This window comes from Dendropsophus ebraccatus, chromosome 5 (genome assembly GCF_027789765.1).
Source record: "Dendropsophus ebraccatus isolate aDenEbr1 chromosome 5, aDenEbr1.pat, whole genome shotgun sequence".
Lineage (NCBI taxonomy): Eukaryota > Metazoa > Chordata > Amphibia > Anura > Hylidae > Dendropsophus > Dendropsophus ebraccatus.
Window position 1 is genome coordinate 64,304,109 of NC_091458.1, and position 22,730 is coordinate 64,326,838.

At 38.9% G+C, this 22,730-nt stretch overlaps 1 protein-coding gene across 2 annotated transcripts in view; it reads right to left on the reverse strand.

Moving 5' to 3' along the window:
* LRP1 (LDL receptor related protein 1) overlaps positions 1–22,730 on the reverse strand; it is a 217,407-nt gene that overhangs the window by 92,766 nt on the left and 101,911 nt on the right. For both annotated transcript variants that reach the window (XM_069970390.1, XM_069970388.1), the window contains exons 7-16: positions 21,820–21,982; positions 17,554–17,776; positions 14,773–14,962; positions 12,246–12,389; positions 8,495–8,731; positions 6,793–6,973; positions 6,364–6,586; positions 5,722–5,911; positions 4,265–4,390; positions 1,947–2,087 (exon numbers count right to left, since the gene is read on the reverse strand). In XM_069970390.1, the coding sequence (XP_069826491.1) occupies positions 1,947–2,087; positions 4,265–4,390; positions 5,722–5,911; positions 6,364–6,586; positions 6,793–6,973; positions 8,495–8,731; positions 12,246–12,389; positions 14,773–14,962; positions 17,554–17,776; positions 21,820–21,982 (1,818 nt within the window). The remainder of the gene's footprint in view (positions 1–1,946; positions 2,088–4,264; positions 4,391–5,721; positions 5,912–6,363; positions 6,587–6,792; positions 6,974–8,494; positions 8,732–12,245; positions 12,390–14,772; positions 14,963–17,553; positions 17,777–21,819; positions 21,983–22,730) is intronic.

Here is a 22,730-nt window from a genome sequence, read left to right on the forward strand (position 1 = left end):
ACCAATCCAACAAAAAGGCCACCAACAAGATCTTTAAATATTATTTTCTAGAATTATTTTGTACATTACTTTACATATGGAGCTGTTGTTCGCTTAGTGTATGATGGTATTTATTTTGACCCTGTACAGTAAAGTTGTAATGTGAACAACTGTAAGGAAATGTTATTTGTCAAGTGTATAGCACAGTTATTTGGGCATCCTTCTGTAGGGTGCTAATAATTACACATTTTTAAAGGTTAGTGGCTGTTTAAGAGCAACAACCAATACAGGGCATTGATACAATCTCCTCTATTAGCCGACCTACTAAAAAATAAATTATACCTCAATACATACTCATAAATGCATAGCAATTATCCCTAACATATAGGGAAACAAATTGGTAAAGTTATTTAAAGAAATACTTTTTGACCTCTACCATTTGATTTTGATGATTATATTCATGGCACGGAAAACACCGTAATCTTCCCCAAGTAGGAGATTTAATTGCTACAACCCGCTCACTCTTTAGCGCACAACCTTTGTTGTGGCATTTACATCTGCAATAACAATTAAGAAGCTAATGCGCTTGTAGAATGCCGGATAATTACACCCGGAGGGACAAGGGTCCCATTACCAGAAAATTACAGATAACGCGTCTTCCATTCAAGGTATCAATAACATTCAAAAAGTCACAGCTCAAATGTCCCAAGGAGTCTTGTGTTGATCCAAATTAAAAGCACACAAGCAATTTGTTTAATTTATTTATTTATTTTAAATTTGCCCCATTTCCTTTTAGTCACTCCACAGCTGAGACCATACTGGCACAGACATCAACCTTCTCCATCTGTCACATTACCCAAGAACCACTAAAAGTACTTTGCATTCTGTGCAGAAGGCCTCTCAATACCACTAAATTCTCTATCTGCATCTTAGGCAGCGAGATGAAGCATCTTATTCGAAGATAAGATGGCTGGGAGATGGAAGTGTTCTGCCGTCTGTCTTAGAAGCGTTCTAGTACATGCATTTGATTTCTTTTTTTTTTTTCTTTTTTAGGCAGATTAAAACAGGTCGCCATCAGCCTGTCCCTTAAGGCCCTATTACACAAAGCGATTATTGGCCGTATTCGGCCAATACCAACTGTTGCAACCGATAATCATTTTGCGTAATAGGAGAAAACGTTCAGCCAACATGCACCATACAACATGTTGAAAAGTAAACAATGAGAAGCTGTCGTTGCCCCATGTAACAGGAGCGGCGGCAGCAGACCGCTGCTATCTTCTATGGGCTGTCTGGATGATTTAGCACTCACCCAGGCAGCGCCCATACCCCCGAACCCCCCGTAGCTCTCCGCCCCAGCTCTTACCCGCTTGCTGTCGGTGTATGTAATAGCCCAGTGTAATAGGGGTTTTAAAGGGGTTATCCAGCTCTACAACAAAAACATGGCACTTTCTTCAAGAGACAGCACTTCTTTTGTCTCCAGTTTGGATGGAACGGAGTTACAAAGCCAACACACAAACTAAAGACAGGAGTGGTGCTGTCTCTGGAAGAATGTGGCCATGTTTTTGTAGTGCTGGATAACCCCCTTTAAAAAGGGATATTCCAAGTTGAATCACTTATCCCCTAATCAGATTGTGTGTTTTAAATAGAGCAACAGGTCATGTATGTGCACGGCCATGCCATTTATGGTCTAGGAAGTACAGTGCTTGGCTCCTGCAGACAATGGATGCAGTGATGACGGGCATGAACGGCCATCACTAAAGATTACCACATTGTCCAGTCATTGCAGACAGTGGAAAACAGTGTAGGTACAAAGCCCTTTGATAAAGGGAATGGGATCACTCAACTGTATAACAGAAAGATGGCAAGAGAGAAAATGTCAGGGGTGATTACAGGTTCTTCTTGTGATGATGAAGACCTACATACATGGGAAAGGTGAAGGCAAGCTACCACAGACAATGGCTACTTACGGCATAGATCAGGAGCCTCATCACTGTTATCCAGGCAATCATTGTCTCCATCACACTTCCAGCGTTCTTGGATACAGCGACTGTTCTTGCAGGCAAACTCCCCAGGCTGACATTGGGGAGGAGGGATGTATGATGGGTTGGCTTGAAATAGAATAAAATATAGGTATGTGAGACTCGCAGCTTATTATATTGAATGACAAATCCAATTAAAAATCTAATTAAAATCTGTAGACTCCATAAAACTTTAGTGTTTATCTTGTTCAGGGAATAAATTAAAATGCTGATTGTACAAGTTCAGGATCACATCTGCAGCTAAGGTCTAAGGCCACTCATAGCTAATGATATTGTATGATCTTAGAATATAGCGTTAACATTCCCTGGCTATAGACAGGAATGACCTTCTTATTGCCTAAAAAAAAGTTACATATTTTATGCCTGGAAAAAAAATGGTAGGGATTCACAGTGTAAGAAGAATGGTTTCTGTAGAATGCACTCAAGCGGAACGGCATATCCATTGACTATTTTGACAGGAAAATCAGGAAGGTGTCTTTCTTCAATCAAGCAATAACTAATGCACAATATACCACTCAAAATGGATCATTCCTTGAATCAATAATAAGCGGCAATGCCTAGTATTCATAAGCCTTTATTTATGCATCTGGGTCAGTGAGAAAAAGAAAGGCTTTGCTTGAATTGGTGGCCAGAGCGTAGTCAAAAGCTTTCTATTTAACCCAACATTATAGACAGCTTTTGCTGCATTTCCAAGCACTGTGGTCTGGTGGAATAAATTTAAGGGCTAGTGGGGCCGCACAAATGACAGAACTTTAACCAGAGACGACAGCTAAATTGTAAAAAAATAGACTCGAATGGGAATCAATTTAAAAGGGTTATCCAGGCTTTTAAAACTAAAGGTCTAACCTCCGGATAGGCTATCAATATTAGATTGGAGTGTGTTCACCTCCACTGATCAACTGTTTAAAGAGGCCGCAGCATATATGTAAGCAAATGTGGTACAAGACCTTATTGCCCCTTTAAAGGTTATGGACAAGTTTGAAAATAATTATTATTTCTTTGTACTTCATATGAATCAAAAGTACATTCTCCAAAGGTTTTTATTAAAAATGCTGCTTAGTTTCTCTTCTACAGCCTCTACAGTTTGTGTTTGTTGTGGATGCTCTGCTTTCACTTTATACTTGCACATAGTCTAAGTAATTCTCTCCTGCAAAGTGCCATTAGCATGCTTTCCTCTCTATTTATAAGCTATGTGAATGGTCTTCCAAGGATCCGTTCCTGTAACCGGATGGGTTCATTTGAGATTAAAGTGTCTTATTGATGTAATGAGAAGGAATGTATTTTAAGGTCTTGTGTATATGTATATATATGTGTGTAGAAGTAATTGTAGTTGTGTGTGTGTGTATGTATACTGTCACACCTATGCCAACTGTCCAGCCATATACCTTCACAATAGTGTAAACATTTGGAGGATACGGTTGTTTGCTGCTATTGTTGTATGGCTGAAAGAACCTTGTAGCTGCAGTTGTAAAATTGGGTACCCATTGTGCTTGGTAAATATGTACAAGGCCGGTAAAACATCAGATAACTTCCATTCATGGTCATCAGTGGTCTACATAGACATACAAGCACATCGACCCCACCCAAACTTAATATAATGGTTGGGGATACGTAGCTTCTAGTTAGCCTCAGCTGGGAACATGGATGGAAGGTGCCCAGCACCCTGGTGGTGATCGAGGGAGATGGGGTATATTAGTGCATAATATACAATGGGGCTCGCCATTTCATTGTGGATGAAACAACTCTGCATCTGTACCATCTGTTACTGCAGCTAAGTATTGTTTTCTGTAATAAATCTCTTATTTTTCTATAAATCTGTGTGGTTATAGCCTTCTGCGAATATTATAAAAAGCAACCGGTTACAGTTCCCTTCTGCCCATCCTTTCAGCTGTGTTCAAAGCACCACCACCACTTTTCTGACACAGAGAGCAGAAGGTTTGTATGACTGATTTATTTAATCTATCCCTGAGAAGCTAAATGGTAGGAAATTTTTAACGTAGACTACTCAGAAAGTTGCTTCACTTTGCATTCAGGAACACAAAGCCTTATCCGATAATTGTTAAACCGCACCTGTTTTTGTCTGCAGAAGAAATTTAGTATTACATGCCAGACATTCAAATGAATGGCAGATCATGTAATATACAGACAAACTGGTTTTTGCTAATGTGGGGGCCCTAGACATTCCTTTTTTGATGAGATAACCCACTAAAGGTGTGAGATTTAAGGCCAAAACTAAGAAGCTTTACCTTTACAAGTGACGTTGTCATCGTCCAGAATCTGGTCCTCAGCACAAGCACACTGTCTTCCCTCAGGCACTGCCAGGCAAAGGCTACTACACCCACCATTATTTACACGGCAGGCATTGGATCCCACTTTAAAAGCAAAAAAAAAAAAAAAACACAACATAAGTTTAAGTAATGAGATAAAAAAGAGCCAGTAAATCTGCTGGGGATCAGCCCAATGACTCAGACCCCCCTTTCTAAGTGTTATTATAACTATTTTTCTGAAATAACACAGCCATTCAGGGTGACATATACATCACTGTGGCAAGGGAGCATGACAGCATTTTATGTTGCCCCTGTATTTTTTTTTTTGTGTTTTTTGACAAAAAAAATCATTTTTAATATAATTTTAGTGCATGCTTTTAGTAGCCACCTTGCCTAAACTAATTTTAACAGCATGGAGAAATATGCTTTATAGCACGCTCCATGGACATAGCCACAATAGTACAGAGCACACACTATTGACTTTTCTAGGCATGTTCTGTGAAATGTGCAAATGTAATTGGCTGGAGGGGGAGGCTGAGTTCTCCTGTGAGTGATCTGACCCATCTTATCAATACATTGGTGTCTGTGATAAGACAACTGCTGAAAAGTAATCTCTATACAACAGTCAGTGTGCATTTTTTATTGGGCTCAGTGACCAGTATTATTAACAGTTCTTTAAAATAAAAACTTGATTTAAACAGTCCCTATATAAGCTTTAACCATAACAATCCTCAATACTAAAGCCTAGGGATATTTCATGTTTTTTATGTGTTAAAAATTCTCTTTCTAGAAAGTACAGCTGTAGACATGACAGAATCATAATATATTATATGGAACCAGATCCTGGTGCACTGGTTTCTGAGATAAAAGCAACACATCGAAAAAAAAAAAGGAACTTTAGCATGTAACCCATGCCTCTGAATAACTTTACTATACATGGTATTCACACAGTATAAAACAAGACATTTGCTTACATCCAAGGGAACGCAGAAATGTAGATATCGAGATATAAACAACGTATGTTTGGCTTGGTAAAAGCACAAAACACTGTCAACAAAAGGCGTAGGGGGAACACTCTAACTAGACTGCGGAAAAACAATGCTGTGACTGAGAAACTATGACAAAGTACCCCATTCACTTAACAATAAAAATGCTATGCTTTGTGATCAGGGCACAGTCCACGACTCCTCCACGCTTGGGGCAATGCCAACTAATACCCTGTTATATCTGATTATTAGGTTATCAGTTATATTTACATGCAGGTCACTCAGATCTCATGTAACCTGCAATCAGATCTCTTGTGCAGGTAAATTTATTTATATATATATTCATGATATATATATATATATATATATATATATATATATATATATATATATATATATATATAATGAATGTTACTTTTTTTTTCCTTCCAAGAGTTGGCCTATTCTTACCTTGTTGCTGCTGAGCATCATACATTCGGATCTCAAAGATTGGTGGTCTCTCATTCCTCAGCAGAGTGACTGTTTTTGTGACTTGATCAAGCCGGTAAATGCTACCACTCCGGTACTCTGTCCAGAAGAGGAAGTTACCATAGTGGCAAAGACCAAATGCGTGATTCAACTCTGGGCCTTCATAGACAGCCTACAAAGAAAGAAAAAAACATTACCACTGATGGGTCAAATAAGTTATGGTGGCATTAAAGGGAACCAATCAGCCCGTTTGGGCTGATATGGTTCCCTTGAGCATTGTATAAAGCACCTGGAGCGTCCCCGGCACGTACCGGCCACGGCCGCAGCAGGTGCTTTATAACGGAGAAAATGACTTTTATTCCCTGGCTCGTGACTAGATACGAGCGGGGAAGTAGTCATGGTGGGCGCTCCCTGCTCGTATCTAGTCACTGTGCTCTGCCTGTCAGCGCGCTCAGAGGGGATGATTGACAGGCAGAGAGGTCAGTTACTGGCCTCTCTGCCTGTCACTCATCCCGCCGAGCACGCTGACAGGCAGAGAGCAGTGACTAGATACGAGCAGGGAGCCGCCCACACAAAATGCAAATGCAGAACTATGTAACATCCTCATAGGAATAGAATTCCTACCTTGCGATTAGTGCCATTGAGGTAAACCATTTCAATACGATCATAAAATGCATCTACCCAGTACAAAATTTTCTTCGGAATGTCTATGCTCAGCCCATTAGGCCAGAGAACAGCCTTAGAGGTAACAAAGACATTCCTGTTGGAGCCATCCATCCATGCTCTTTCAATCTTTCCCCGTTTGCTATCTTTAGGATCTTCTTCCCAATCAGTCCAGTACATCCACCTGTATTAAAGAGAAAGAAAAAAAAGAACTTAACATTAGATTCACAAGTCTAAGAAAGTCAGCACAGAAACCTCTTCTAAAAGTACTTTGTGTGTAGTCAGAACAACCTTCGTTGGCAAATTACAGTACATGAATCACAACTCAAAACTAACACATTATAAAAAAGTATATACTTATTATATAGAAAAAAATACATAAACTTTTACCCATTTAGGGGATCCACCACAATGGCTCTAGGGTGTGTCATCTTGCCCTCTACTAAAGTTTTTCTGGTTTGAGATGCCTTCTCTAAGCGAGCCACACTGATGGTCTTTTTTGGGCCATCATCTGTCCAGTACAGGTTGTTACCCATCCAATCTACAGCAACCCCTTCTACATTGTGGATACCTAGAACATGTAAAGACAGCCAAAATATTACTTTAGCATATGTCCTATTAATAAAACAATATTTTTTTAAAAAATGGCGTAAACGAAAAGGCTGGCGGGGGCATGAAAACTGATACTGGGCAGGGGGTGGGGGGGAACATAACATGGAACGTATGCTTACCGGACCTCGTGCCCGCACTGCATCTCATTACTGGGCTCCTATACCCCGCCGGATGCCAGCTTTTCCGGCAGTGAGGTACGTCATGACCAGGCTGCCATGTCACTCAAGACCTGCTCAGCCAATCAGTGACTGCAGTGGTATCCCGCCCCAGACACTGGTTGGTTGAGCAGGGCATCAGTCAGCCAGGTCGTGAAGTAGCAGCAGGGGGAGACGTGCAGGCTATAGGCAGGGTCCAGAAGCGGGACAGGTGAATATACTTCTTTATTGTGTTTCCCCCAACCCCAGACTAAAATTTTGGCTCCCCTATCCATTATACAAGCATACATATGAGGCATTTACATACTCCTGGTTAACTTAATAAAGCCTACAAACACAGCCCATCAGCATTAGCATCACACAATATCCTCTACACAACCCCTTCCTCGGAGAAGCAATGTAATGTTAGTTGTCATCAAGTATTCTTGGCTTTTAAACAGTTACACATACTGAACAGAAAATATATCACATCTGATGGGCAAGTATAGAGACTATGAGATTGAACAGATTCATAGCACTAGATGGAAAACTACCAAATAAACAAGCAAAGCACATGATATAGCACTATATGGGTGTCTAATGTGTAAATCATACACCACATCCTGACACACCCTGCTAGTGGATACATGAGAAGAATATTTAATGGCAAGGTAGGAAAGACATTGGATGCCAGAATGTATATACACCACTGTAACGGAAATTGTTATATTAAAAATTCTCTACAAAAGATCTAATCTAGTAAATATTGCAAAATGTAATTTACTTAATTTGATCAATTCTACAATAACTCTGCATGAATGAAGAAAATGACAGCACTCTAGACTACAAATCAAGCAGCACCAGAGAGTCTTTTTTCTGTCTCTCCCTTAGAAAAAAAAAGAGCAGTGACAGCCACAATGTCAGAGACAGGAGTCTATGGACCATCACACCTAGTTAATGAGCTGGATTGTACCAGGCTGGACAGCTCATGTCACACACAGAAAAGAATGCATAAGCCTCCGGGAATTAGGGGTAGGGGGAGGAGGAGAATCATTTGGCAGTGGAACTAGGGCTGTTTTTTAATCTCTTTGCAAGAATCAGACTCGAAATGCACTGCCTGACCAAGGCTACTCATACGGAAAGCCCTAATCAGGTAAATGCAAGTATAAAAACCTTATAAAATAGAGCTGGCACCATTATTCACGACACTGTGAGCACACAGAATTTTCATGCTGGTATTCTTGCATTCTAAGATTGACTTTAGAGTATATGTAACTTGGAGAATAACAGTATTAAGCAAAAAACAAAATGAATTTTTAGATTTTTATTACTAGAAAAGTTTTCACCTTCTTGGAGAATGTTTTCACGACCAGTTCCATCAATTTTCTGCCGTCCAATCAAAAAGCTTGTGGTGTCTGCAAAGTACATGAAGCCATACTCTGCATGAAAGTCCAGGGCTCGAGGGTTCATTAGGTTCTCAATAGGTATCATGTGTTCATCTGGAATATTGGCTCCCATATCCATCCCTCTGATGATACCCGGCCGTCCTCTACCATAAACCAAGAAGAGTTCGTGTTCTGGCTCTGAAACAACGGAAAACATTTTAATAGTGTTGATGTATGTACAAAAGATGTTTCCTTGCACAGGATTAAGTGTCTTCCTGAAAAGTCTCCAAGAGTTGTACACACACAGAGAAGCCGGCGCAGCAGCAAACATTGATTTATTAATAGATTCTATAAAGGATTTAACAATGATTGCGTCTAATGAAAATATTCATTTCCTCAAGGATAAAAGCGTTACACACACATAGCGGAAGTCTTCATCTTATCACTGTATTTTCTTAAAGAAGCAGTTCAAGGAAAAGTTATATTTAACTGTTTGCCCCAACACTCCTCATCATGTGCGTCAATGTGTTTTTTTTACCGGGCGCATCCCATGGACAAAACATGGTGCCGTTTCAGTAAAAAGAAAAACAAGGGACAGCGCTCCGCAGCTTGGGAGTTTGGTGGTGTTTTTCCTCATTTCAGTAAAAAGGTAAAACATGCACTTTTTAAAGGGAATCGGTCACTAGGTTTATGATGCCCTAATTAAAAGGAAGCATAAACTAGTAATAGAAAGACTGAACAGATAAGTGTATTACTTACATCATTCTGTTCAGCCGTTCTCCTGATATACAGGAGAATAAGATTCTTACCACTCCCCCCGCGCTCCAACTCCTGATTGACAGTTGATGGCCAATATACAGCATGGATATATAACTGCCAATCTGCAGCTAGTGGGCGGAGTATTCGTTTTTTTTATGAATATCAAGGACTACTGGGCTCACTCACATAGTAAAGAGGGCTACTTATTGTCCATTTTTTTTAGGAGGATATCTCTGGATCAGGTACACAGAACAATGTAAGTAATACATAATTCTGTTCAGCTTCTCTAGCTGTCACTAGTTTATATCCTACCCTTAGATAAACCTGCTGACAGAGTCTCTTTCAATTCCCATCAACCCCTTTAATCTACTGGACATTGTCATCGGACCTGTTCTACGGCTTACACTGGAAAAGTGCCTCTAGCATACGTACAGAAAAGGCTGTGCATTACTGACTAATAGAGGTTAATGGTAAATGCACTAATCAAGCTCTTTTTCACACTTAAAAAAAACAAAAAAACAATACTAATTCTGTTGTTACAGAAAATTATCAATGGAATGTACGAACGTTGTATTGTAAGTGTACCTGTCATTTCAAAAGACTTTTTTAAAACCTGCATATTTTTGTTAAAATACCCTTCAGAGTAGTGACAAGGTAATTTTAGTGCTCTTATAGCTGTTATTAAGCCCCTGACAGTCTCCTCCGTGGTGCACAACTATTTTTCATTTTCTCTATTTCAGATAGCAGAAGAGTGATATTTTCCAGTAGTACACACACAAGGCTTCCCTTTCCTTAACTTTCTGACCAGCACAGCACCTACTCCATCCTGCTATGCCATGACAGTGCTGGAGAAAGTGCACTGGACTAAACAGGCTGGCACTACCATGGTGGGTGAATTAAAGTACACCACTATAGATATGCAGGGGAAGAATGGGTTACTGATGCACTGGTTATGCAAGGTGCTATCTGAGCAGATATGAAATAAAAAGCAGCAGCCAAGCAAGTAATGGATAGAGGATACACTAAGCACTGAACTACTGCTGCTGTGACAGAAAAATCTTTCAGGAACAGTGAGGATCCCATACCCCCACTTCCTGTGTTCAGTCCTGGTCTGTTTGATCTGGAATTCTCCTAACAGCAGTGAACTGGAGTTTGCAGGAAAAGGGAGACACCTACTGGTCAAAACTTCAGAGCCTTTTTTCAGGGGCAAGGAGTCATTTTTGGTAATTACGTAATTTACAAATGTTACAGATCACATAAATTATTAAATGAAGGGAAGTGGCATAAAAAGTGACCATTCAAAGGGGTTATTTGGATAAGTAAAATAATAAATAAGCAATGCTTAACTCTTCGCATTCCCCTGGTGTTCTCCTACAGGTCTCTGGTGTCTCCATGGAGACGACACCACCTTCACTTTAGAGAAAGACTTGTCTCAGGGGTGACACTTTGCTAAGCCAATCACTGACCGCAGTAGGAAAGTGCCAGGGACACCAGAGACGTGTAGGACGACACTGGGGGTGTGCCAGGAGGTAAGTATCACTTATTTATTGTTTTATATATACTTGTAATGACAGATACTGTTTGGATAACCCCTTTAAGGATTTTGACTATTAGGTTTCAATTATGTGGAACACAACCTCAGAATTTAAAAACATGACTAAATGTGCACCTCATCAAAAAATTAAATGAGCGACCTTACAGCCATAGATTTGTGCTGTCATGTTACTTTGATGACCCCAGTTCAATGCACTCTCTTTGCAGTTACAGTACCTGATCTAAAGTGACACTGTCCCCCCTTTTTGCATTCTGACTTCTCTACACAGGTGTAATTTTTCAGTTTTCATACCTTATTCTATATCATACATCATGTTGCTTGTTCCGGTAAAAAGTAATTTTTTTTAATCAACTTCAGATTGTGCTACCTGGGCTCGGCTTTGTGCAGCAGCGCCACTTAGTCACGCCCACATAGCCACCGTACCCCTGACCCCTCCGTGACATCATCGGTGCATATGGCTCGTCCTTCAGCAGTCATTGGAAGGGCTGGCCCAAAGGTCTAGGCCCACACGGCCGCTGAACCGATAATGTCACGGAAGGAGGTGTGCTATGATGTCAATGTGGGCAGGGCTAAGTGGAGCTGCAACCGTAAAGCCCAGCCCAGGTAGCACAATCTGCAATTGATAAAAGATCACTTTTTACTGGAACAAGCACCATTACGTATGATATAAAATAAGGTATGAAAACTGCTACATTTACCCATTACACCTGTGTCGAAAAGACGTAATGCAAAGAGGGGGTGACAGTGCCACTTTATGTGTGTGTGTGTGTGTGTGTGTGTGTGAGTGTGTGTGTGTGTGAGTGTGTGAGTGTAAGAGAGAGAATCTCTCTTTAAGCTCTTCCCTATGTTGTACTTCCTGTCCTCATTTCCAATACTGCCTACGATATAACCCCACCACTCCTTAGCACAGGCCTTTTAGTGTCACTGTTACTAGAGGGTACCTGAACTTAAAAATAGGCAGTGGGCAATGAATTCAATATAACTAAGATGCCTAGGAGCTGAAACTTTAGAAAAAATTTTTGATTGTATAAAAAGCTCCATGTTTGAAGACTATAGCGATCACATTGCCAGTATTGCTGCAGTCAGATTAGCAGAAGTTGTGTGAAAATGTAATGTCCACTAAAAATGTAGACTACATAAACCCCAAGACCTTACAACCAAAACTAGCAACACCGGGGTTAATTTTCTTTCTTTTTATTTTGCTATATAGTCAAAAGTATTTTTTAATTCTCAATGTACTGAAAAGATTATGTGAGATTAAAGACGGTAGATGTTTAAATAACTGGAAACAGAAAAGAACATGTGTAGGAAATGAAAAGTTAAACATGCCTGAAAAATAATGTCAATCTCATTGACACATCATCAAAAATATATTTCATCTGTCTGAATAAGGCTTACTTTTGCATGACTTGCCATCACTGCCTAGACTGAACCCTGATCGGCAACGACATGTTCTGGTTTTGTGATTGCTGCCAAGAAGACAAATATCTGAGCATCCTCCGGGCTTCTTATATTGATCCAGTTCACAGGCGTGGCTCCGTACTGGAAATAAAGACAAGAGATCAGTATGACTGGATTGACATGGTGCTAACATTTACATTACAAGGCCTGGTAGAATGTAAGGCTCATGACTGAAACATTGCCCCATTCTCATATTAAACTCTGTTCACATATAAGAAGGAGAACAATAAACTGGTTTTACAGCTAGAAAACAACATGTACTGTATGGATATCTGATTGGAGAGAGATTGCTCACAATGCAAAGAACTATATAAGGATACTTGGACACTTGGCACATGTACTCATGCATGTTCATACCTTACCAAACAACTACAGAAATACATCAATCTTACACAAAAATGTATTTAGTTTAACTTTGTTCAGAAAAAAAAAAACAACTTAATGAAACATTTAGTATTTAACCAGAGACGGAATATGTTCTATTTCCGACGAAGAGAATATGCTAAACATTTCAGATATTCTCCAAGTTCAGCTGAATATCTTAAAGGTTTGTTCCAGGCAAAAAAATGAGGGGCACTCCAAAAATAAAACAGACAGCATACTCACCTGCTCCCTGATCTCTTGCAGCTGCCATCCACTTCCTCCTGTTGCCGATCATTTTGATCATTCAGGAAATGCCCGCTTAGCCAATCACTGGGCTAACCAGGCATTTCCTGCTCAAGTTAAGAAGACAGCAGTAAGAGTTGTGAGACAATGAAATGGTAACTGCAGAGAATCAGGGGGCAAGTGAGTATGGTTTCTATTTCATTTCTGAAGTACCCCCACTACATTATAAACTACTTATGTTGCTCGTAAAGCCCCTTTCAACTAGATCTTTCAACTAGGAGACAAGAAAATTAGAAAAACAAGGAGAACCATCGCCTCAACTACTGTTCAACAATTTAAAATTTTACTTATGGATAAAGAGAGCTTTATGTAGTGTATACTGATGGACACCGTAATCTCAAGAATAAATAACTAGTGAAGCATGCTGGCTGCTAAAACGTTGATTTATTGCAATGTGCTTACTTCATGTATATTAGCACCTTAAAAGGTAACCTGTCATCAATTTCATGCTGCTTGAATCACTAGTTATCAGGGCAGTACCCAGCAGCTTCTCCTGGCCCTGCTGGCCTTGACTAATCACTCATTGTTTGGGCATAGAGAAAGATCTATCAACCAAGGCTGACAGGGCAGGCAGAAGCCTCTGGGGACCACGCACATAAAAAGCAACTGATTAGAAATAAAAAGAAAAGTAAAAGGGACAGGTTTCAGTGCCTGGCTCTGATTAGAAAAAAAATATACTGTATTTTTCAGGTGATTTGACTATTAACAGTCATGTAACTGGATAAGAGGATAAAGCCAAAATATTAAAAAGTCTTCTGAATTAGGAACAACTTCTAGTCAAACTAGAATAAGCTTTACAGACTTTTCCACATATTGAGATTTCCTTTAAATAAATAGGTCTGGAATACACCTCACAAAACTATAGCACCCATTGAGAAAAAAAAACACTGCCAAACCAAAAGTCAATAACACAAAGTACTGGCAATTTGTACTAATAAAGTCACTTTATAACCTGGCCAGGATGAAACTGGTATGCATCAGATGGAACTGTTGGTAAAACGTGCACCGGGTGTGGTGGCTGAACTTGGCAGTAACTTGAATGATTTTTTTTCCCACCCCGTTTGTCTGTATCCTACTTTCTAAATGCATACGCATGCCTGAAAGCCAGTTATATGGCCAAGATCTACAGTAGCTTTGTATGCGCAGTAGTTGGGTTTATTGAGTATTATTGAGCATCTTACCCAGTTCACCCACCTGTCTGCCATTTGTGTTTTTTCTCTTTTGGACTGGAAAACATTCTTGGTGCTATTATATCCATAACTGATTTACTAAATAAATTACCAAATAAAAATGCAGCCTGCTGAGATCTAGATCAAGAAGATAAAATGACACCTGTTTTACATCAGAAGTTGCATGTTTAAGAGAATGTGGGGTCCCTTTATTATATGCTAGTATTTCCTACCAAAAACGCTGGAAGTGGAAGGGACTGGTTGCAGGTCCATCCACAGCCATGAAGCTCTGCAAGACTGAATTAGCAATGAAGTTTTTTCTTTTTTTAGGATTTGTAGAGGTGCCAGAATGCAAGAGGAGGCTTATACAAAGGTTCTATACAAGTAATCTGCAACTGGTTCTCCTGCTATTTTGAACCTATAACATGACCAAATATGCCAGTAATGTTGTAGTTTCCACGGCAGATAGAAGGCCATCGGTTGAGTGCTCCATGTTTAGACCTCAAATACATTTCTTTTTAGTACTAAATATATACAAGATTTTTATTTTTGCTTTACATATTCTCCATGCTTCACACCAGAATAGAATGTATAGAATAATAAGATACCCATCATGTTCCATAACTTACCAGTCGGCTGTCTACGTTGGTGATAAATGTGAAGAGCTCCACCTTTGTCCACCCTGGTCACTACCTGGTGCTCTGAACTGTTGAATCGGTTCACACGAATGACACTGGTTTTTTGTTGAGCGTTAGCATGGTCTGTATTTGTGGCATACAAATAATTCTCAAAAACGGTAAGGCCATATAAGTGTTCAATCTAAGAAGTGAAACAAAAACAAGAGCAGACTATTAGATAAAAGGCCCAGATCCTGCAAAATACAGAATAAATAAGTGAATCGCTCAGGAAAAAAAAACTATGCCTATAAATATGATACAAGAAAACATTACAGTAATAAAACAGTAATAAAACTCAAACAATTAATGCAAAATGTTGATCATCATGAAACTATTATAATCCTGTCCTGATGCTTAAACAAAAAACAGAAATGTGACTCCTCATTAAAGGGAATTTGTCTTGTGATTTGTTGTTTTTTTTTGTGATTTAATTATTTTTATAAATTTATATTTTAAAACGCTCCTAAAACACTGTGGCCACTGCGCCTATTAATGAGCATACACTTCTGCACAAATCCCTGTCCCTGTATAGAAAAAGATAACATCAGTACAAAGATAACAGAGGATTCACCATTCACAAAAGGTGATGGTAACAGCTCCTCTGCACTCCCTGCTCAATGACACTTACATTCGTCACAGAGCATGTCTTAAAAATCTCCCAAGGTAGTCAATACATCAGCTTTAGTTTCTTGTTTTTTATTTTTCATGTGGCTGCTATAAGTCAACACTAAAAAAAAAAAAAAAATCACGTGATTCCAGTGTTATTCCTGAAATTTTTGGGCAGTATTGGATATAAGAGTAACATGATATTTGGAAAAATATATGGTTAACAGCCATGATTATATTATATATGATTATATTATGCACATTCTTAACGAAAAGGTTGGTCACATGATCAGGCCGTGTCAGGTGGCTATTTGCTACAATGACGCTACTTCTGGTTTGTGGGGGATAACATGGTATGTATCTGATTAGTTAATACTGACAAACACTATGGGGGACATTTATTGAGTCCGACGTTTTTTACGCCGGACTTAAAAATGTCCCTGCATCTCCGGCGCGATGGGGATTTATGTAGAGGCGGAGTGCCTCTACATAAATCCCGTGCGCTCCGGTGCGCATGGCCAAAAACCTACGCCAGCTAAGGACTGGAGTAGGTTTTCGGCGTATCTTTTGGCGGAACGAATGGACGAATGGTGAACCTCCGTTCCGCCCCCTTCACACCCCCTCCCCGCCCCCGGGCGTAGCCGTCGGAAAGTGCAGATTTGCGATTATATTAGCAAATAGGCCATTTGCGAATAAAATAATGCGCAAATCGGCACTGTCCGCCGGAAAAAAAAATGTACGCCCACTGATACATGTCCCCCTATGAGTTCTGTACTTCTGACGCCACCCTCGAAAAAGTAATACGTGAAACATGCATCGGGTGAGTGGTTTGGTGTTTCCCTACTAAGGGCACGGTTTATAGGTAATATAGTTCTTTGGCATAAGTGTCTGTTTTTTAATTTTTGAGGATTCATGCTTTTCTTATTCTATGGCATAGATTGTGTGCCCTTTTGGCTATTTTAGCAATACAAATAGAAGTATAACCACACACCCAATATTGTACTATGTTGTTAATTGCCTACTAAATATCTGTTTACCAGAGGATATTTTGTGTGGTTTCTATTTATTTATTTCCACCCACCTCCTGGGAACTTTCTGTTGTATCTCCTTAGCATGACAGTTGTTTTTATTATGTTTCGATTATTGTATTTAATAAAGTGGTATAAATTTTCTTATTCAATTGTTTAGCTTTTTTGGGGGCGTATTCTCGATTAGGTGTTCTATAAAACTCAAAAAATGTAGCTAGGATTTAAAAAAAAAAAAAAAAAAAAAAAAAAAGGAAGAAAAGGACATTTTAATACCTGACACTACTAATCAGTTAAAGAAAAAGAAAGATGGTGAAAGATTTCAGGTCAGTCACAAAAGAGCTCATTTGCAATTGTTTATCAATAATCAGAAAAAAAACTAAGAATAGTCTAATAGGACCCATGGATGGGTCACAAGTCTTTACCAGTCAAAGGGATAACACATGGTCTTGACTGGAATAGATGATCAAGCAAAAAGTTAGACATCTGAGCCCATAAAAACAATCTTATGGTAAAAGGAACTGGTTACATTGCTTGTTTTAAGGATAAAAAAAATAAATAAGACATTGCGGCCTGTCTGAGATGCCATAAGATACCATCAAAGAAGATGACACAGCCTAATATGGGTCATCGTCTTGATATATGTTATCCAATAATAATCTAATAACCATACACAGAAATACTAAGTCAGTCACTTACAGCTGCTGCTGCTACAATGCTACAGTACATGCGTAGGCACCCCTTCTGCCTGTCCACGAGCAGGGATCGGGTGATTTATTGCTTCATTGAGAGGATCAGATGAGGTACAGACTCTAATAAAGGTGCAGACACAAACCTAGGACAGTCCTCATAAATGGAACAGATGGAAAGCAGACTGCTACCGAAAAAACCCTAACCTACTAGTCAAGCGATGGAGCCATCTTTACAGCAAAACAGCTGAAAGTTAAACCGATGAAAATATGTGCACATTACCAGATAAGACCCACGTGTATAGGTTTTTGTGAGGGAAATATAAGCACACACTTTACCTAATGAAAAGGACTGTGCATAATTCAATATAATACATAGTGTTAGGTTCTACACCAATACAGCAATCACTTACCAGTAGTCCCTGAATGATCGTGTGTCTGTTCTTGCCTTCATAGTCTACCACTTCGATGTAGTCCAGGTATGCGTCTGCCCAGTACACCAAGCGATTGACCAAATCTAAGGTGATGCCATGAGGGAAGACAATCTTGCTGTCCACCAGCTTAGTTCTGTTGTGGCCATCCATATCGCATCTCTCCACTTTAGGGATCTGCCCGTAATCCGTGAAAAATACCTTCCTGTAAAGGCAAGTCTTTATGAATCAATTTCCTATACATCAAACTATTAAAGTAAAAGGTAAATCATTCTTACAGCCAAATCTACAGACTGTAAAGCTATAGGGTGCATGGGTTCAGGCTACAAAATTGCTGCTCCCATCATGCCAATTGCATAAATACATAATAAATGACGGGAAATATATACAATGATGTGTGGTGGCTTCATCAAGTGAAGGACCGGGCATCAGCCTTCTCAGCTGGTGTTATTACATGCACATTAATCTAACTGCAATTCATCACAGAGTCAGTAATGTACTATGAGAGAAGAGCAATATACAATCTTAATGAAGGGGAAAATAAGCTACGCTCTGGTAGGGATTAAAAGCAATCAAACTCATGGAATATTACAAACTAGTATAAAACAAGAGGGCTAGTTAGGCTGGGTTCACACTACGTTTTTGCAATCAGTTTTTTTTTTTCATCCATTTTCTGCAAAAAAAAACGATGCATTTGTGTGCATCTGTTTTGATCTGTTTTTCCATTGACTTCCATTATTAAACGGAAAAAAAAAACCTATCCAACTACGGTCTATGTTAAAAAATGGATGTTTTTATCTGTTTTTTTTTTTGTTTTTTTATAACGGAAGTCAATAGAAATACGGATCAAAATGGATGCACACAAATGAATCAGTTTTTTGCAAAAAAAAAAAAAAAAAAAAAGGAAAAAAAAACGGATTACAAAAACTTAGTGTGAACCCAGCCTTACCTTAAAAAAAGGCTGTCTACAACTCAACTCAATACAACTGGAAAGCAGGAAGAGCATTTAATGAGTCAGTTTTGTAGTTTTTAAGCTTTACACAAATTTGAATCATTAATCCTACATATGAACCCTTAAAACACACTCCAAAACATTCAGACCCCAGACCAGATCGCCTAAACAAATGGATACCCCTTTTTAAATACAGATTCCCCCAAATGCTCTATAACTAATACCCCATACACTAATACACTCCAGACAAGACCCCTTGGAGTGAGAAAACACCTTTCTTAATAAGCCATAATTGCTGACCTAACTAAAAAAAAACAAAAAATTCACAGAAATACAGACAAGATCCTTTCCATTAACATATCCCAAACTAGATTGGTATTTGCAAGTTGCAGGATGGTTTTTAGAAATAAACCATAAAAGATGTTCTTACATGACCAGTGTGAGAGGCATAGTCTTTAAGGGATAATGCAGGTATTATTGCATCCTGTTATTGCATGCATAAGAACATTCTCCATCTGTGACTAAAGCACCAATGAATATAAAATTGGGAATAACCTGGAAAGAAGGTCACAGCCTATAGAACTGTATGTTTATCCGTGAAATCAAAGCAAACAAATAAAATTTAATGAAAAGCAGAGCAGCCTAAAACAGATTGTTCCTACATGTTTTAATGTATTCTTCTCTTAATTTCTATCGTCAAAGTTTGAATACAAAATCTAGCTGTATAGAACACAAAGAAAGACTAGTAAAAACCTCAGCTCCAATGCAATATTTTACTCCCTGACATTGCTGTGCAGTTAATCGAGAAGAAAATGACCCTGAGCACTGAGATATTACGGGCAGTGCCCCCATCGGGTACCCTCCTAATCAGTTGTTCAAGACTGTTGAACTGTGAAGCAGTGCTGAGAGAGCGAAGCATAGCAGCGCATAAAGTGTATGATATGATAGCTCTAATGAAGCAGAAGGTTTTTTATTCTTTTTTGTTTCTGTGCTGATAGTTACTGCGTCTGTATCATATAGGTAAACTCCCATATTAGTAAGTAATTCAGTGCCACTTGACTAAGTAAGAAAGCTGCCCTGTAAGCAATTCTCTATCTATGTCCCTACCGTAATTGCTCCCTTGGCAAACAAAAGCAATTTAGGCAAAAAAAAAAAAAAAAAAGCACTAGGGAATTGAGATTGTGTACAGTTGCTCTCTAGGTGCCATCAGAAAAATAGATTCTACAACCCTATCTATTTGGCAGTACTGCACAGATTTCAGAGCAGAATAGACAGCGAGATCCCTTACGACTATGTCCTTAAGACTGATATAATCACACGAGTACACCAAGGGTACTGTGGTATAAACACATGAGCAAAGTCTACTTAGGGGAAAAAAATTGGATCATTTTATAGTTTAGGAGCATTGCGTTCCGTTAAAAGACCACCAGATGTTTTCTTGTTAGGCAACATTGTGGAAAATCTTTATCCATTTTCGAGAAGTAAAGAAGAGCATTACCCTATGACTAAGTGGATAAAAGAAGATATGACTAATGTAAATAAGACGTTTTTGCAGATCCTGAATAATTATCAGCATTTCTGATGGCCTACCATTTATTTATTTTTATTTGACATCAGTGTGTTGCTTGAACTTTGGGGTTGTTGAAAGGATAGACACGAGATGTGGACTTGCAAGGCCAAAAATTAGGAACATGAGAGTGAGCTGTCACCTTTTATTGCTCCTTTTGCAGTTTTACATACACAACTTAGGTTGCACAATAACGGTTTTTTCATTGACCATTTGCAACATTTTCTATTCTAGATGATTAGTCATGGGTGATTGGTTTGGAGGACAAAGAGAAGAAGTAAGAAGTATATGATTTTCACAAGGAATTGCTTAATGTACAGCAATTGCTCAATGCACCAAAAACATTTAATATGTAATACTTAACTTAAGAACTTTTTTAAAACAAGTTTTTTGTAACTTTGCGCTTTAGCTGCTTTTTCTCCAGAACAAAATAAGGATACTATAGCAGTAAGTTATTAAGAATGTGTTAGTTTAGGACTTACTTAGTCTTCTGACCTTTCCTGATCCAAGTTAACTGTGATAGGGTATGTGGTAACTACCCGCATTTCTAATCATTCCTATGGAGCCAACAGAAAGAGCAAAGTAAAGTGCTCTTCCGGCAAACTTGTCTCTTTCAGTATTCCGTAGATATGAATAAGGACGTGGGTCATGCGCCGTACCCGTGGCTCTATTCATAAATCAAAAGCCACAGGCCCGATACGGAGATCGGCAGGGGGTACAGAAGTCGCCCCCCCCCCCATTATCTCTTTCTTTTCACCTATCTTAGTGGATATGGGTAAAGTAGATTTTTTGGAATACCCCTTTAAAGTATCAGAGGTATACAACAAGAAATCCTACCCAGAGCAATGAGCTATAAACATCATATTATGTGCACAAAAGTAGGGAGTGATTAGGTTAAAAAATACTGAAAAGATTTAAATACTATATATTGAGAATTTTTACTTTGTATTATATAGTATTCATTGACATCAACTTTTTTATACAGGAACTTTGGCTTTCTGACAATGCAAAATCGTAAGTATAGTGCTTCAATCCAGTACGAAATACAGTACTTTTTTAACTGTGCATACCTTAAAACCTGGCTTTCTAGTAAGCAGTACAGATGAGATAAATGGTTTGGGCTAGCCTACCAGAATACCAAGGGATTTTCTATTTGGCCTTGGTTAGAGATGAGTGAACCTCAAGCACGCTGGGGTTCGTGCAAAACCTCGAACGCTCTGTATTTGACTCACGGTGGCTGAAGTTGGAAGCAGCCCTGGAAAACATAGACTCAGCCATAGCTGTAGCCATATTTTCCAGGACTCCCTAGGGCTGCATCTAACTTCTTCAGGTCACCGGTAATCAAATGTGACACGTTCAGGTTCGGACGAACCCAAGCATGTTCAAGGTTCTCATCTCTAGCCTTGGTTGTAAAACAATTACAGGTACCAAAATAGAGGGCAACTTCTAGAATTGATTCACAAATAACCTAAATGTATCAAAATTATTAGATCTCTACATCTATATATCCTCTTCAATAAATAGTAGATTGTGCTAACAAGGCCTCCAGTGGTTCCAATTAGGACTTGTTTGGAGTGTTTTCTCTAAATCTCAGGACATGGGATAGGTGTATAAGCAGAACAAATGTTTACATACATTATCGAATTTGACTTCCTTATACTAAGGTCCAAAAAAAGCACATGACTTATGAGCCGAAGTGCATTCCAATCAATCTGTCATATTGCCTTACCCTACAGTTGGATCCAGAGCAATACCCTTGGGATTATACAATTCCCGATCAAGAAGGGTGACGCAGGTGTCGCCATTTCTATTGCAGACGAAGATTCGGTCATCAATGTCATCTACAAAGTAGAAGTTCCCTGTTAGCCAGTCTATGGCCATCTGTTCTACATCTGAAAGATAAAAGCAGAAATAGCAGGCTGTTAAATACATAACTCTGCTTCATTTCATGTCACACGCAGACAAGCTGCAATGTTTATGTGCCCTTGGTACTTATACAGAGGATACGTTTAGACAAGTGAAAGTTTCCAATACTTTAACATAGAGCTGAGATAAAGGATGCTGACTATGCCTTACCAACCTAAAGAAAAAAAATACATTTTAAAAAACTATTTTTATATTTAAAAACAATTGAAGTAAAAAAATGCACTGAAATACTCCTACATTAAAGAGACTATCCAGGAAAACCAATAGTTAACCTTATGCATTAGAACAACAAATGCCAACATACTTACCTCACCCACTAACTTAGTCCTGCTTTTTGTGCTGTGCTTCCCCTCTTCCAATGATGCCCGGCTCCCCTGCTCTGTGATTGGCTGAGAAGAGAGCAGCACATCATCTGGAAGAAGGTAGATCAGCACAGGAGGACTGGAACCTTTGACAGCTGCAAAGCCAGGGGAACAGGTGAGGTAAGTATGTGTTTGTTTTTTTACAAAGACCTTGGAAAAACATTAGCAAATGGTATTTTTGTTAAAAAAAAAATTTAGGAACCTAAAAACTATTTCAGACCTGATGTATTGCTTTTCAGACTTTACTCAAGACAAAACCATTAAAAATAACTTATGTGCCTAAATAGTCATCCTGTAGAGCTGGGGCTTTATTTATTAGGAATGTTGTTTTTCCTCAACAAACTTGCTATTT